Source organism: Carcharodon carcharias, chromosome 2 (assembly GCF_017639515.1).
Source record: "Carcharodon carcharias isolate sCarCar2 chromosome 2, sCarCar2.pri, whole genome shotgun sequence".
NCBI classification, from domain to species: Eukaryota; Metazoa; Chordata; class Chondrichthyes; order Lamniformes; family Lamnidae; genus Carcharodon; species Carcharodon carcharias.
Window position 1 is genome coordinate 39,741,322 of NC_054468.1, and position 17,835 is coordinate 39,759,156.

A 17,835-nucleotide genomic window follows, 5' to 3' on the forward strand; every position below is an offset into this window, starting at 1 on the left:
GCAAAAATTTCTGCCCCAGGTGTTTGAAATAGGGGACACGAATACAAGATCATTACTAATAGAGTGTCTTAGTCCTGTAAATTAAGCCCTTTAATTTTCAAGCAATGCAGTGGGACATCACTAGTTGAGGTATTTCATGGGGACATAGGGCTCAGGAGTAGGCCATTTGGCCCTTTGAGCCTGCTCCACCATTCGTTAAGATCATGGCTGATTGTGGTCTCAACACAACGTTCCTGACTGCCCCCCATAATCCTTGACTCTCTTGCCTATCAAAAATCTATTTAACCCAGTCTTGAATAAATTCAAGGATGCAGTCTCCACTGCTTTCTGGGAAAGAGAACTCACAGACTAATGACACTCAGAGAGAAAAAAAATTCTCCTCATCTCCATCTCAAAAGGAAGACCTCTTCTTTTTAAACTGTGTCACCATTCTAGATGCCCGCACAAGAGGAAACATCCTCCCAGGTATCCACCCTATTAAGTCCCCTCAGGATCTTACATGTTTCAATAAGGTCACCTCTCATTCTTCCAAACTCCAATCAGTATAGGCCCAACCTGTTTGACCTTTCTGCATAAGAAAAGTCCTTCATCCCAGGGATGAGTCAAGTGAAATACCAGAAATAGTTACACAATTTTTGCCTGCTTTATCACTGATGTAAAAACTGTACACATTTCTATCAAAATCAAAGGCATGGTGCCTATAATATTAAAACTATCCAAAGTATAGTGCAATGTATTTTGTTTCTGTAAATCTTCAGCCAACCTTACAGCAGGTGTTTGTTTAGAATCCTGATTACCTTAAGGAGGAGTTGATACTTTGTAATCCTTTGGACAGGTTTCAACAGGTAGGCATCCAGTGAGAGTTTATGATCCAGTTTTCGTTGGCACTCCTGGAAAAAGAACACAAAATAAATAAAGCTTTGGAGCTTAGCAACCGTTCAGGAAGTCCTGTTGTATTAAATAATGCCCCAACTCTTTCACATGCACAGAAGTGGCAAATAACAAATTATACAGACTGATCGCCGTTAGAACCAGAAACACAACTAAAAGAAGTAATATGCAAATGGAGTGGAAAGAGGTTTAAAAAGCTGTTGAAGAGTCATACGGACTCGAAACGTTAACTGTGTTCCTCTCTGCAGATGCTGTCAGATCTGCTGAGTTTTTCCAGGTATTTTTATTTTTGATTTGGATTTCCAGCATCCGCAGTTTTTTTTGCTTTTATATTAAAAAGCAAGCTATTGAGGGATTGGCACCATGTGAAGCTCCTAGAGACTTATTAATTGAGGTGACTGTGAAGGGGATGGGGAAGTTATATAAAATCGGTAGTTGCTGGTGGAAGAAGGGACTCTGGAGTTATCCTTGTCTTACTGGAAAGGAATGATAACATATTGTTACTGCGATAGTAATGCAGAAGTCTGGACTAATAATCCAGAGACATGAGTTCAAATCCCAAAATGGCAGCTGGAGGATTTAAACATAGTTAATTAAATAAATATGGAATTTAAAACCACTATCAGTAATGGTGACATAAAAACTCATCTGGTTCACTGATGTTTTTTAGGGAAGGGAATCTGTCATTCCTACCTGAATGTGATGAATTGAGAGCTAGAGATGGGGGGGTTAATAATCAGGTTGCAAGGGTCCTGGAAGGCAAGTGTGGATGTTGGTAAGTAAAAGAAGTAGAACTGCAGAAGGATAGAGTGTTGTCATTGGTAAGAAAATGAGGGGGGAAGAAACTTACAGAAACTGTCCAGCAGAGAGTGAAATGCCATTGCAGATTATTAACTCCATCAGGAGATATGTAAGGGAATTATAGTAACATAAGACTTAGGAGCAGGAATAGGCCATTCAACCCTTCAGCCCTATATTCAATATCCACTTATATCAATTAACATTAGTATCTAAAAGGAATTGTATTCAGCTATAATCAGTATTTAATCATGTTAACATGTCATTTTTGTAATCATGGTAATTACTATGTACCTGATTTAATATTGGAATCTCTGAAATCTTAGGATCTCAGTGTTCCTATGGTATGGAACCTTGGGCTCTAAGGATTTAATGGTGCACATATTATGTGTCCCCCTTGCGTGCTGTGTCCCCCTCGTGCTCTGTCTTTTAATATGGATCTCCCAGTTCATAGAGATAATTAGCTGTACGCATTTTAAATTATCCATGTTTATACAATGGCCTAGATCTTCCAGTCAGTCAGCAGTGTCACTGCCCGTGAAGGTTTTACCAAACCAACAATACTGCCCATTTCTTCCGTGATCTTCCGATCCCAGTTGACACAGAAATGAGCAACACAGCATTCCCTGTCTAAGTCCCGTGAATGGAGTAGAATCAGGGAAAGACGAGGAAACGCCCCCCTTTTACGGCACTAGCTGCTATATTCAGGGAAGTTTAAGAGGTCCAAATCTTTTAGTGAATGAACGTGAGTTAGTGAATGGATGATTGAATGGGTGAGTGGATGAATGGGTGAATAAATGAGTAAGTGGGGGAGGTGGGTAGGTAGGTATGTGGGTGAGGTTGGTAGGGGGTAGCTGGTGAGGTGGGTGAGAGGTAGATGGCTAGATGGGTCAGTGGGTGAGATAGGTAGGTGGTTATGAGAGTGAGGTGGGGAGATGGGTGAGTGGGTCATCAGATTAGGGGGTTGTCAGGTTGGGTCAGGGGATGTAGCCAAGTGGTTGGGTGAGTAATTAGGTCTGGTCAGGGGGCAAGTTGGATGGTCAAGGAGAAGCTGTGTTGAGTAGTTGGGAAGTCAGAGTGGGTAATCAGGTGGTCAGGGTGGTAGTTGCGATCGGGTGTAGTCGGGTGGGGGATACAAATAGGGGGTGTTAGTTGTGGAGTCACCAGCTGTTAGACCAGGTTTTAAACTGTAAAACATTTCCTGAGTAAGTACACAGTAAGTCCCGTGTGCCTGGCCAAGTGTCTGCTCTGAGCTCAGGGCTGGAGACATCTAAGGAGGGTACAGGGCAGCAGGGGATCAGCCCAGCAAAAGTTTCAACTTCCAGGGCAATTCCTACATATGTCCAGGACTTCCGTGGGGTCCTGACATGCACCTTCCGATGTATGTCCCATTTCCGATGATCAGAGACAGGAAGGTTTGTACCAATTAAATCAGGTAATAAGGGCAAACATTAGCTGAACCTGATTTACAGTCATTGAGGTTTTTTTGCAGAAGCTCTGTTAAATTTCTGATCTTGTTGAGAAACTACGTGGCTTTACTTAACCTTTGGACTGTCAAAGTACTGATACAAGAAAACAGCTTAAGATTGATCAGGTCGTTCGCACGAAAGAAGTGCAAAGCCCGAATCTTCCTTCAGTGTCAGACATAATTCTGACCCTGAACAGACCAAAAAATACACGCATACCATAAACTGATATTTCCGAGCAGTCTTCCGATGGAGGATCCCGCAGAACTGAATCAGTGCAGGAAACCTCAGAGGGAGCAGCGGTGAGGATCCGCGCAGAAACCATGCCCCCCTTTTATGGCACTAGCTGCCATATTCTGTAAGTAAAGAGTTTAAATATCCCAAAGCTTCTGTGAAAAGCTATAGAGAGAAGGTAAGTGTGTAAGGGGGTAGGGTGGGTGAGGTAAGAAGGTAAAGGGGTAAGGTGGGTAGGATGGTGCGGTTGGGGGAAATGAGGGAGTCAGGGGGCAGTCGGGAGGTTGGGGGCTCAATAGGCTGTGTTAGGGAGAAGTCAGGGGTTCTTGGTTGGGTGGTGGGGGCTAGTCAGGTCAAATCGGGGGTCGGGGGGGTAGTTGGGCATTAAGGTTGAGGTCGGGGGTTAGTTAGTGGATCAAGAGGGTAGTCAGGGGGTCGGGGGAGGACGGAGTTGGAGTGTTGTGGGGTAGTTGGGTGGTGGAAAATAGCCATGTTGAGTCGGGGGTTAGTCAGGGGGATTGGGGGTATCAGGAGGGGAATTGTGGGGAGAAGGTCAGTGTGAGTGATTGGGGAGGTCAGTGTGAGAGATTGGGGGTGTCAGCTCTTTAGTTACATTTCCTGAAAACATTTACTGGGTAACTGTTCTGGTAAATAAGTCGGAACTGTCCGAAGTCTTCAACTCTAACTCAGAGTTGGAGACTTTTTCCAGAGACTCCCGGGAGGAGGGAATTGCCCATTGGAAGTTCAAACATTCTAAGCAATTCCCACAGAGTCACTGCGTTGGGACTTATGAGGGGTCCCATAGCATTTCTTGAGGTGTACGTCCAGTCTCTGACTATCCAAAGACCGAAAGATCTGGGCCCACATAAGAAGTAGGGTCTGATAAGGAAAGGAATATAGCCATATTATAAAGGCATACAGAATGAGCTGTTTGTGCAGAAAGGTACCACATATGACAATATTAAGTGGTCATGCCAAAGATGCCTTGTAAGGTAATAATATGTGAACTTTGATCACATGGACAGAGCTAAGCTGACGTGGACCAATCACAGAACCAATCATCAGGTAGAAACGGATCGTGCATATGGAAACCCTCACATCCAAAACAGGATAGAAGCACAGCCAAGGACACCTCAGTGGACCAACTCACAACAACGTAAAGAAGTCATAGCAAGATAAGGCAAGGAAGAGGCAGCGCCACAGCAAGACATAAAGAGGAAGAGGTAGCAAGGTCCAGGCTGAGTGGGGCGCTCTGCGCCCAAGGTTAACATGGGAAGTAAAGCCTGTCACAACCTGGAAACTATTACCTAGTACGTTAACTTTTATATTTTTATACTTAATAGTTCTTCCCAAATTGTTATAAACTAATCTGCCCCCCTGTCAACTTTCTTTGTCAAGTCCAAAAACCCGAGAATTCACATCTGATTCTCACAGATACCTATGCTGTTCAATCCAGGACAATATAAGGCCTTTAAATGCAGATTGTGGCTGGAAGTTGAATCCACATAATGAGCAAGAGTTTCTCCCTTTGCTAATGCAAAAAATCTGACAATTCTCCTGCCATTTGAGGCATAAGTTTCAAGAATACTATATTAAACAAGAGGCTCATCTGTCTAATTTCTTGGTTTATAAGAGTAATACAAAAATACAGCTCTGCACAAGGAATAACAACAACAACAGTTTGTTTTAAATAGAAAAACACTGCAAGGCACTTCTGATATGTAATCAGACAAAATTGGATGCCAAGCCAATGTTTGATATATTAGTTGGGCAGCCAAAACATAGGCGCAGAGGTCATTCTAGAGTGGATGCATAAATGAGAAGAGGGGAAGAAAAGGCAAATGGAGTTTAGGAAGGAAATTCCAGAGCTTGGTTTGAGTGCCATTGGCAAAGACAATTGGGAAAGCACAATAGACCAGAAGAGTTCAGGAAGTATTGTAGAACTAGACAATGTCATTGAGTTAATGCAGCAATCTCCCACTGAGATAGGGGCCAGAATTTTCCAGCCCTTCTCGCAGGTGGGATCTTCTGGTCCCACCAACGTGAATGGAGATTTCAATGGCTCGCTGGCCCCACCATGGCGGGGTAGGGGCTGGAAACAATTGACAACATTGCAGCCCCAGCAGAATGTTATTTTTTCTGGAGTTGCTATTGAGCATTTTGATGTGCTGTACATTACATGAAGCCTATTGCAACACTATTCTGAGAACCATAATAACATAGAATTTATACCTGAAAGAATTGGCAGTCTCCACATTGTCTCCAGAGAGCTTCTGAACGTGGTTTGTTTTGACAATATTTTTCATAAATCTGTAAATCCTCTTTCTGTAGAAAGAAAGCCAGAAATCTTCTTGATAATAAAAATGGAAACAACTGTCTGCAAGATGGATAGGATTGAGAAGTAAAAAATTGTGTAATTAGCTTAACTAGAATAATTAGTGGCGTACAAAGACTTAGATACAAAGGGTAGGATAGGTACATTTATTTACAGCCAATGCCAGACTTTTGAGTATTTCAAAACCACCTTTAAGTGAAGTTTCATTCGTTTCTGATTGTTTCATTCTCCTATGATCCAGAAGGTATTTTTGTATTTTCCCTTTGCAGAGTTGCATACCCAGGACTAACAATTTCCAATTTAGGGTTATCTGCTTACTAGATTTAAAGAAAACTTGTGCAATCTGCCAAATTCTCTTCAAAATGTTTGATATTGTCATAGACACTAGTGCCCAGAAATCTGTTTGCTCTGACCAATATTGAGCCCTGGGCTGCATTAATATCAGGGAACAATTCCTGTTATGATTAGTGCTTGGGAGAGTTTCCACAGGCAGTGATAGAGTGGGAAGGGAGAGACAAGGCCAGAGCTGGTGAGGCCCTAAGACTCTTTACAAGACCCGGAAGAATGCTCCTGCTCCTCTTGCTACTGCTACAAACCTGAGAGGGCTTCAATGGTGCCAGTGGTTACCATGGTCAGGGTCTCTGGATTCTGCTGGAGAACAGCAGATAGGAGGCAAACAGATCCGAAGGTCACTAAGGAATATATAAGAAAAAAGTGATTCTTGTCTCTTCAGGCCTCCCTTTGTATTTTTGCCTACCCTCTCAGATCATCTGATGTGAAGGATTGTGTCACCACCTCCTGCCTCATTTAAATAGTCACGTTTTGCCTGCACCAATTATAGTTGCTGCTCCTACACTGCCACTCATGGGAAGCCTCAGAATCCCAGAATGATATAAAGTGGTGGAGATCCAGTAATTTGAGAATTGGTCTCCAAGCCCTGACTTTTGCACCTGGGGAACAGGTGTGCCCAAGACACTGATCCAAAGACTATTGTCCCATTGCTTTTTCTGCAAACGCCGCCAAATAGAGATCTCCTATTCAATCACAGTACACAGAATGATATGCTCTAAAGGAAGCTTCAGATAGTGTAACATTTTCCACAGTAGTAGTCAATGAAAAGGCTTATCGGTCAGGCCAATTTGCTAGAGTTAAGCTTTCCAAAGTTGAAAGTCAACATCAATTGTTTGCTCAAAAAATATCTGCTGGAAATTGGCAATGGAAGTGATTTACTTACCCTTTTTAAAAAGCATCTTCCTACAAGTTCAGGGTTTTCCATGCAATTTTCAAGCTCTTTAAGGAATATCCTTAAAGGAAAGAGCATATATTATTTAATAAAGGCATAGAGTTAGTGGCTGAATATCTCTTGCAAAATAATGATTTCAGTCATGTTCTATCCAGAGAAATATCGCTGTGGAATGCAATAGATTCATATGAATTATAGGTAGCCTGGAGATTTTCTCTTCAAAATTTGCCCAGAGGTTAGGGTGAAATGTTAGGGAGATTAGTTTCTCTTGGGAGTTTTATCTTTGGCTATTCACTTCCCTTCAGATTGAAAAATGGGGGCAGGGGAACAGGCTAGAAGTTTTTCTTCATGACCTGGGAGGTAATCTGGCAAAGTGGATTTGATGAATTTGTCTGATTTTTATTCCACTGAATTTCCTTGGGTTCCATAAAGTGAAGGATGTCCTCTGTGCCAGATTACTGCCCAAGCTATAAGGATAAAAATCTACACAATAGTCTTATGGCGGTACTAAGAGTGCAAGTTCTGAATTTGATGTAATATAATATTTGATGAAATGTAATTTTCCAAGTTTGCTGATGACACGAAACTTGGTGGGAATGTGAGCGATGAGGAGGACATTAAGAGGCTTAAAGGCAATTTAGACAGGTTGAGTGAGTGGGCAAATACATGGGAGACGCAGTATAACGTGGATAAGTGTTGTTATCGACTTTGGTAGAAAAAACAGAATGGCAGAGTATTATTTAAATAGTGATAGTTTGGGAAATGTTGATGTACAAATAGACCTGAGTGTCCTTGTACACAAACACTGAAAGTAAGCATGCACGTACAGCAAGCAGTTAAGAAGGCAAAGGGTATGTTGGCCTTCATTGCGAGAGGACTTGAGTACAGGAGCAATGATGTCTTACTGCAGCTGTACAGCCTTGGTGAGACCACACCTGGAATATGGTGTGCAGTTTTGGTCTCCTTACCTAAGAAAGGATATACTTGCCATAGGAGTGCAGCAAAGGTTCACCAGACTAATTTCTGGGATGGCAAGTTTGTCATATGAGGTGAGATTGGACCAACTAGGCCTGTATTCACTGGAGTTTAGAAGAATGAGGGGATCTCATTGAAACATATAAAATTCTGACAGGGCTGGACGGACTGGATGCAGGGATGATGTTTCCTCTGGCTGGGGTGTCTAGAACAAGGGGTCACAGTCTCAGGATATGGGGTAGGCCATTTAGAACTGAGAAGAGGATAAACTTCTTCACTCAGAGGGTGGTGAACCTATGGAGTTCTCTACCACAGAAGGCTGTGGAAGCCAAGTAACTGAGTATATTTAACAAGGAAATAGATAGATTTCTAGACTCTAAAGGCGTCAAGGGGTATGAGGAGAGCGCAGGAGAATGGTGTTGAGATAGAGGATCAGCCATGGTCATACTGAATGGCGGAGCAGGCTCAAAGGGCCGAATGATCTACTCCTGCCCCTAGTTTCTATGTTTCTATGATTAATAATTTTTCCTTGTTTTATATTCCTGTATACCTGCTTGACCCAGTTGAAACCTGACTGGAGAGGTTCAAACCTGGAATAATGGAAAAGATGGCCACAGATTTAGAAGGTGATAACACAATCAAGGATTCTGGAGAGTAAAGGCTAATACTTAGCAAGGGCAAAGGGGTTGCGGATGGGTTTTTGAGGAAGGGTGTTGCAGGCTTGAAAGGAAGGGGCAGTACTCAAGGAGTAGGAACCATTTTAATGCTAACTAGCATGGGGACCAGCAGCTTGGCAAGAATAGGGTCAAGCGTGCATGAGGTGGGTCTAATGAACAGGATCAACAAGAGTTGGTCTAAAGAAAAATAGAAGAGAAATATAAGACATGGGTTCAGGGTTAAAAAAGGGGAAAGTTCTCAGAAGGTGAGGTTTGGCTTATGGGAAAGAAGGGGGGGAAGCAGCAGAGGCAGTTACAGATAGCGATAATGTTAGCAATGAAGAAATCCATGTGCTCCTTGTTGGAAGTGAAAATGCTGGTGGCAGGGGAAACTGGGTAAGCAGGTGGTTAATGGCAGTGAAAATAAGCTGTGTAACCTTTGCTTTGCAGGATGATCCTGGATTAGTGCAATGTTTTGGTGGAGATTTCTTTTACTCTTTCATGGGACTGAGCTTTGCTGGCAAAGCCAGTATTTATTGCCTATCACTACTTGTCCTTGAAAAGGTGGTGGAGAGCCACCCTTCTTGAATTGTCCCAATGGTGTGAGTACATCCACTGCACAGTTAGGGAGAGAGTTCCAGGATTTTGGATCAGCAATGAAGGAATAGTAATAGAATTCTAAATTAGGATTGGAGGGGAGCTTATGTTACTCACAATAAGAGGTTGTGGTGAAAGAATTGATCCAGGCAGGTCTCTTAGTTAAAGTTGGTTTATTTCCAAGACAACTCCTCAGGGCTAGCCACTTCCACACAAAGTGTTCCAGTTGTACCTTTTTATTCTATTCAGTTGGGGTAATTGATGCCCATCACTTGTTTAACCATCAATTGCTTTTAACAAGATGATTGCCATATTAACAGTTTGCAGGTAATGATATTCCCACCCTTGCCCTTCCAGATGGTAGAAGTCGTGGGTTTGGAAGATGCTATTCAAAAGGCATAGCAAGTTGCTCAAAGTCATCATTTTTGCTTGGTTTTACTTGGAAAAAACAAGTCAAAGGTGAAGGTGATGATGGAATAGCTGAGTTGATCAATGGCTGGGGAAGTATTGTGGTGACTGGAGAGCTGAAGGCGAGATCGTTGGGAGTTTGCAATTGTAAGTGACTTGGCAGAATATCTTTTTCAGGATCAAGGAAAGAAAGGCTTGAATTTAATAGCTCTTTTCACAACTATCAAGTATCCCAAAGTGCTTTATAGCCAATGAAGTACTTGTGATGTGTAGCCAATTGGCAAACAGGAAATGTGATCAGTACCAGAAAATCTGTTTTTGTGATGTTGATTGAGGGATAAATATTGGTCAGGACACCAGGGATAATTCCACTGCTCTTTTTTGAAAAGCGGGAGTATCAAGGGATCTTTGGCATTCATTTGAGAGGGCAGAGGAGCCCTCAGTTTAATGCCTCATCTGAAGTGGATGATCCATCTCAGCCTACTCCAGAGGGTCCCAGCATCACAGGTGCCAGTCTTCAGCCAACTCAATTCACTCCATGTGATTCAAGAAATGGCTGAAGGCACTAGATAGTGCAAAGACTATGGGCCCTGACAATATTCCGGCAATAGTACTGAAGACTTGTGCTCCAGAACTTGCTGTGCCCCTAGCCAAGCTGTTCCAGTACAACTATAACACTGGCATCTACCTGGCTATGTGGAAAATTGCCCAGGTATGCCTGTTCACAAAAAGCAGGACAAATCCAATCCAGCCAATTAATGCCTCATCTCTCGATCATCAGTAAAGTAATGGAAGAGGTCATCAATAGTGCTATCAAGTAGCACTTGTTTTTTTTTGCTTTGGGATGTGGCTACACCAGCATTTATTGTCCATCCCTAATTGCCCTTGTTCAAAGTCAACCACAATGCTGTGGGTCTGGAGACCAGGTAAGGACAACAGATTTCCTTCCCTAAAGGACATTAGTGAGCCAGAGGGGTTTTTACGACAATTGCCAATGGTTTCATGGTAATCATCAGGCTTTTAATTCCAAATATTTATTGAATTCAAATCCGAACCATCTGCCATGGTGGGATTCAAACCCGGTTCTCCAGAGCTTTAACCTTGCTCTCTGGAATACTTGCCCAGTGATAATACCATATATGCCACCACCTCCCTTTGCTTAGCAATAACCTGCTCACTGACACTCAGTTTGGGTTCCACCACTCAGCTCCTGAGCTCCTTACAGCCTTGGTTCAAACATAGACCAAAGAGCTGAACTCCCGAGGTGAGGTGAGAGTGACTGCCCCTGAAATCAAGGCCGCATTTGACTGAGTGTGGCATCAAAGAGCCCGAGCAAAACCGGGAGTCAATGGGAATCAAGAGGATAACTCTCCACTGGTTGAAGTCATACCTAGCACAAAGGAAGATGGTTGTGGTTGGTGGAGGTCAATCATTTCGGTTCCAGGACATCACTGCAGGAGTTCCTCAGGGTAGTGTCTTAGGCCCAACCACCTTCAGCTGCTTCATCAATGACCTTCCTGCCATCATAAGGTCAGAAGTGGGGACGTTCGCTGATGATTGCACGATGTTCAGCACCATTCATGACTCCTCAGATACTGCAGCAGTCCATGTGCAAATGCAACAAGACCTGGACAATATCCAGGCTTGGGCTGACAAGTGGCAAGTAACATTTGTGGCACAGAAGTGCCAGGCAATGACCATCTCGAACAAGAGAGAATCTATTCACTACCCCTTGACATTCAATGGCATTACCATCACTGAATCCCTGCACCATCAACATCCTGGGGGTTATCATTGACCAGAAGTTGAACTGGACTAGCCATATAATACTCTAGCTACAAGAGCAGGTCAGAGGCTAGGAATCATGCGATGAGTAACTCACCTCCTGTCTCCCCAAAGCCTGTCCACCATCTACAAGGCACAAGTCAGGGGTGTGATGGAATACTCCCCACTTGCCTGGATGAGTGCAGCTCCAACAACACTCAAGAAGCTTACATCGTCCAGGACAAAGCAGCCCACCTGATTGGCACCATATCCACAAACATTCACTCCCTTCACCACCAATGCACAGAAGTAGCAGCATGTACACGATGCACTGCAGGAACTCACCAAGGCTCCTTAGGCAGCACTTTCCAAACCCACAATCACTACCAACTAGAAGGACAAGGGCAGCAGATAGATGAGAACACCATCACCTGGAAGTCCCCCTTCAAGTCACTCACCATCCTGATCGTTTCTTCACTGTTGCTGGGTCAAAATCCTACAACTCCATCCTTAACAGCACTGTGGGCATACCTACACCACATGGACTGCAGTGGTTCAAGAAGGCAGCTCATCGCCACCTTCTCTAGGGCAATTAGGGATGGGCAATAAATGCTGGCATAGCCAGTGAAGCCCATATCCAGTGAATGAATTTTTAAAAAAAAGTGTGGTTAGAAGGTGGCTGGGGGATGCAGGTGGTGAGGAACACAGCAAAGTGGTGGGAGTTGGCCTTGTCAATGATCAGGACCATGGGAGTAGAGAGGCCATAGAAGGTCATGGAAGATGACAAGGTTGAGCAGTGGTTGTGAATGAATTGTGGGGCAAGCAGGTGGTCAATGAACTCAGATGAGTGAGGGCAAAGTAAGTTGAGATGGAAGCATGGTAGAGTATTGTTTGGGAATTTGAATTTTTTTTAAAAATAAATGATCATGAAGCAGATGGATTGTCATTAACACCCATAAATTTTCATTAGTGAAGGAATCAACCATTCTTACACAATCTGTTCTATATGTGATTCGGTTCCACACAGCCACAGTTAGCTTTTAATTTCCCTCTGAAATCATTGAATCATGGAATGATACAGCACAGGAGGAGACTGTTTGGCCCATCATGCTTGTGGCTGACTCTGGAAGAGTATCCAATTACTACATGACTGTCTTCTCTAAAGCCATGTAAATATTTCCTTTTCAAAAATTTATTAAATTCTGTTTTGAGGAATTCTGCCAGCGTTCTAGGCAATGCATCATGCCAACTTGCTGCATAACCTTTTCCCTCATTTTGCACCTAGCTCTCTTATCAATTACCTTTTCTCTGGTGACTGATCTTTCTGCCACTGGAATTGTTTCTCCTTATTCTCCAGAATCCTTCAAGATTTTGAACACCTCTATCAAACCTCCCTTTAACCATTTCTAATCTAAGGAGAACAACCCCAGTTCCTTTAGTCTCTCCGCAAAGTTGAAGTTTTTCATCCCTGGTCACCTTCAAGGGTGCACAAAATCCTGTACATCCTGGGTCAAAATCCTGGAATGCCCTCCCTAACAGCATTGTGGGTGTAGCTACACCACATGGGCTGCAGTGATTGAAAAATGCAGCTCACCACCACCTTTTCAAGGGCAATTAGGGGTGGACAATAAATGCTGGCATAGCCAGCGATGTGCGCATCCCATGAAGGAATAAAAAAAACCCGGATCTCTCTGCATTTCCTCTAAACTTGTACCTTTTAGTACATATTGCCACTCCTCATTCTTCCTACCAAAGTTAGTCACTTCATACTTCTCTGCATTAAATTTCATCTGCTATTTCACCAGTTTGTCTGTGTCCTACTGAAGACAGAATGGTAATTGTATTAATTGGAGGCAGATGATGGGCATTAGCTGGGGATTCAATTGTGTCCCTATAACTAGACACTGACTTAAACACAGAGATAAAAACAAAAAAACTGCAGATGCTGGAAATCCAAAACAAAAACAGAATTACCTGGAAAAACTCAGCAAGTCTGGCAGCATCGGCGGAGAAGAAAAGAGTTGACGTTTCAAGTCCTCATGACCCTTCGACAGAACTTGAGTTTGAGTCCAAGAAAGAGCTGAAATATAAGCTGGTTTAAGGTGTGTGTGTGGGGGGTGGAGAGATAGAGAGACAGAGAGGTGGAGGGGGGGGGGATGTGGTTGTAGGGACAAACAAGCAGTGATAGAAGCAGATCATCAAAAGATGTCAACGACAATAGTACAATAGAACACATAGGTGTTAAAGTTAAAATTGGTGATATTATCTAAACGAATGTGCTAATTAAGAATGGATAGTAGGGCACTCAAGGTATAGCTCTAGTGGGGTTTTTTTTATAATGGAAATAGGTGGGAAAAGGAAATTCTTTATAATTTATTGGAAAAAAAAAAGGAAGGGGGAAACAGAAAGAGGGTGGGGATGGGGGAGGGAGCTCATGACCTAAAGTTGTTGAATTCAATATTCAGTCCAGAAGGCTGTAAAGTCCCTAGTCGGAAGATGAGGTGTTGTTCCTCCAGTTTGCGTTGGGCTTCACTGGAACAATGCAGCAAGCCAAGGACAGACATGTGGGCAAGAGAGCAGGGTGGAGTGTTAAAATGGCAAGCAACAGGGAGGTTTGGGTCATTCTTGCGGACAGACCGCAGGTGTTCTGGAAAGCGGTCGCCCAGTTTACGTTTGGTCTCTCCAATGTAGAGGAGACCACATTGGGAGCAACGAATGCAGTAGACTAAGTTGGGGGAAATGCAAGTGAAATGCTGCTTCACTTGAAAGGAGTGTTTGGGTCCTTGGACGGTGAGGAGAGAGGAAGTGAAGGGGCAGGTGTTGCATCTTTTGCGTGGGCATGGGGTGGTGTCATAGGAGGGGGTTGAGGAGTAGGGGGTGATGGAGGAGCGGACCAGGGTGTCCCGGAGGGAGCGATCCCTATGGAATGCCGATAAGGGGGGTGAAGGGAAGATGTGTTTGGTGGTGGCATCATGCTGGAGTTGGCGGAAATGGCGGAGGATGATCCTTTGAATGCGGAGGCTGGTGGGGTGATAAGTGAGGACAAGGGGGACCCTATCATGTTTCTGGGAGGGAGGAGAAGGCGTGAGGGCGGATGCGCGGGAGATGGGCCGGACATGGTTGAGGGCCCTGTCAACGACCGTGGGTGGAAAACCTCGGTTAAGGAAGAAGGAGGACATGTCAGAGGAACTGTTTTTGAATGTAGCATCATCGGAACAGATGCGACGGAGGCGAAGGAACTGAGAGAATGGGATGGAGTCCTTACAGGGAGCGGGGTGTGAGGAGCTGTAGTCGAGATAGCTGTGGGAGTCGGTGGGTTTGTAATGGATATTGGTGGACAGTCTATCACCAGAGATTGAGACAGAGAGGTCAAGGAAGGGAAGGGAAGTGTCAGAGATGGACCATGTGAAAATGATGGAGGGGTGGAGACTGGAAGCAAAATTAATAAATTTTTCCAAGTCCTGACGAGAGCATGAAGCGGCACCGAAGTAATCATCGATGTACCGGAGAAAGAGTTGTGGAAGGGGATACTGACTTAAACTCTGGTTGTTGTTTTAGGAGGGGCTTGGTAGTAATCTGTGACTGTAAAGAAATGTTTTTAAAATTGTGTAAAGATTGGCTCCAGTTATATCCTACATTAACTGTCTTCTTGGGCTGTAATAACTATTACTATTCTCCTCACTGTTAACTACATTTTCGAGTTTTGTGTTATCTGCAAATTGTGTCCTCACCAGATCATCAATATATATCAAAAAAAGTAGTGGTCTCAACATTGACATCTGTGGGGACACCACTGCACACTTCTCTGCTATCTGACAAACAGTTATTTACTACTACCTCCCTCTTTCTGTCCCTTAGTCAATCTTATATCCATGCGGACACTGCCCCGTCAATTCCAGGGGTTCCAATTTTGCTATTAAGTATATTGGGCAGGATTTTTTGCTCAGCATGAAGGCGTGCACCTAACACACCCAAGTGTAAAGTAATGCGCAATGATGTCGGGCGAGCGCCCCGATGTCATCGCCCACTTGCGCAATATTTCAGTCAGCGCACACGCGAGAGTTGGCCGTATGCCCGCCGACAATTAAGAGGCCTATTAAGGCCATTAATGTATTAATTAACGTAGATTTTTCCCTGCCAGTCCAACGTTATGATTGGTGGGTGGGCAAATCGGCTAGGCAGCCTTTGGATTTTTGAGGAAATCTCATCCAAGGACAGAATGAGGTTTCCAATATTAATTTTGAAAAAAAATGTTTGGACAGAATTTTTATGATCTGTATGTTTGGCTGAGTGAGTCTGATGTGTGGACATATTTTTTCTGCAATTTAAGACCTTTATTTCATGGTTTCAAATTCTTCAGCTCCCTAAGGCAGTTCTCTAAGGAAGCTTTCATGGCGCACTCCCCTGCACCTGCGCTGACTTCAGTGCTCACCCTCCTCCTGCCCCCACCCCGGCAGCGCTGAGCCTTTCAGCATGCATTTCACGCCAGTAATTGGTCAGCCAGCATGAAATCACGGTTGGGGGCCGATTGCAGGTGGTGGGCTGTTCCCAGCCATTCCCAGGCCCACCCACCGTGCCTGCCTGATAACCTCAAAATTTATCCCATTATGTTGTACAATATCAATTGCCTTCTGAAAGCCCATTTAAACGACATGAACTGCGCTACTCTCATCCACCCTCCATGTATTTCTGGTCTAGCAAGCCACTCAGTTATATTGACCCATTACAAAAAACTTAAGCAGTTCAATATGAAGGCCTATCAACACCACCTCAGGGAACCTTTGGAATGGGGAATTAATTGCCAGCATTGCCAATGATGCTGAGGATTTTTTTAAATTAAATGATTGAAATCACCAAGGGTGAGGGCTTGTTCAATGAAGATACTGAGACTTGACGGAGGTGAGGAGGAGAAATAACTCAGAGAACACAGGTTGAGTTTGAGACAGATAACAAAGATTTTAAAGAATAATAGCAGGAATTTAACAAAATGACATGATCGAAGGAGGAAAAATCACCAGTGGAGTAGGAGGAAAAGCCAAGTTCTGATTTGGTGATAAGGGTAACCATGCTACCGTATGGAGAGGGCAGATGGTTGTTGAGTATTCCTCCCTTAACAATCACCAAAACACACAGATTAACTTGTCATTTCACAGCTTTACTGTTTGTGTGCAAATCACTCTGCATATTTGGGTGCCTACACACAATGATGGATGCAAAAGATCCCCTGGTAATAACTGAAGAACAACAGATGAGTTACGTTGAGTCTACAACACAAAAACAGGCCATTCAGCTCAACCAGTCTTTGCTGGAGCTAATATTCCACATGAGCCTCCTCCTACCCTTCTTCGTCTAACCCTATCAACATATCCTTCTGTTCGGTTCTCCATCATTTACTTATCTAGCTTCCCCTTAAATGCATATATTCTATTTGCCTCAGGGAAAGAAATTTTTCCTAAATTCTCTATTGGATTTATTTGTGATTGCCTTATACTTATGGTGCATAGTTCAAATCTGCCCCGCTAGTGGAAATATTTTATCCATGTTTACAGTATCATACCTTTTCATTTTCTTAAAAACTTCTATCATGTCACCATTCAACCTTCCCTTTTCTAGAAAAAGAGTCCCAGTCTCTTCAGCCTTTCCAGACAGATAACCTCCTTGCCAATAATTATTCTTAAATCAACTTCACTTAAACAAATTATTTGGTCACTGTCTCATTGCTTCTCCTGGGGCTATGCTGAATGCAAAATGGTTGCCATTAAGGCAGTGAATACTCCAAAAATACTTTCTTGCCTGTGAAGTGCTTTGGATATGCTGAATTCATGAAAGACTGTATAAATACAAGTTCTTCCTTTCTTTCCAACAGTGACTTAACTATACTTAAACTTATTAAATGTGATGTACTTGAAGGATATCAAAGGGCACTATATAAATACAAGTTCTAACTTCATATTGTGTAATTATTTCATTTTTATTAAGTTACATTCTAAATATGTAATATCATAATAATGATTGAAATTTGATCCTTTGCTTTAGGCTGTCACTTTATGTAGCTTTCCTTATTGAAAAGACAGCTGACCTTTGTTCAGAGTCTTCTGACAATGCTGCTTTGGACCGGTTGCTAGAAGAGTTGACAAGAATAATGCAGTTGATGTAAATAACAGAAACAGACAGGTTAATGTAGTAGATATAATATACTGAATTGTCAAAAGGCCTCAGCAAGGTACTGCAGAGCAGACTTTTGACTAAAGTCAGAATTTGTGGAGCCTGGGGACAAGTAGCAAAATGGATAGAAAGCTGGCTACAAAACATACAACAGAATGAGGGTTAAGAGTAGTCTCTCAGGTTGGCAAAAGATGGGAAGTGGTGTTGGATAAGGATCAGTGCTGGGCAATGTTCCTTCAAAGCTGTGTTACTGTGCAGCAACCCAGGAGTCCCTGTGCAGGCTACCCATAATTTGGCCTCTTT

The 17,835-nt window shown here is 43.2% G+C and overlaps 1 protein-coding gene across 1 annotated transcript in view; it reads right to left on the minus strand.

Moving 5' to 3' along the window:
* Positions 1-17,835, minus strand: part of mcf2l2 (MCF.2 cell line derived transforming sequence-like 2) — a 273,896-nt gene that overhangs the window by 98,982 nt on the left and 157,079 nt on the right. The window contains 3 exon segments of the mRNA XM_041204959.1: positions 798-890; positions 5,622-5,714; positions 6,959-7,028. Coding sequence (XP_041060893.1) covers positions 798-890; positions 5,622-5,714; positions 6,959-7,028 — 256 coding nt within the window.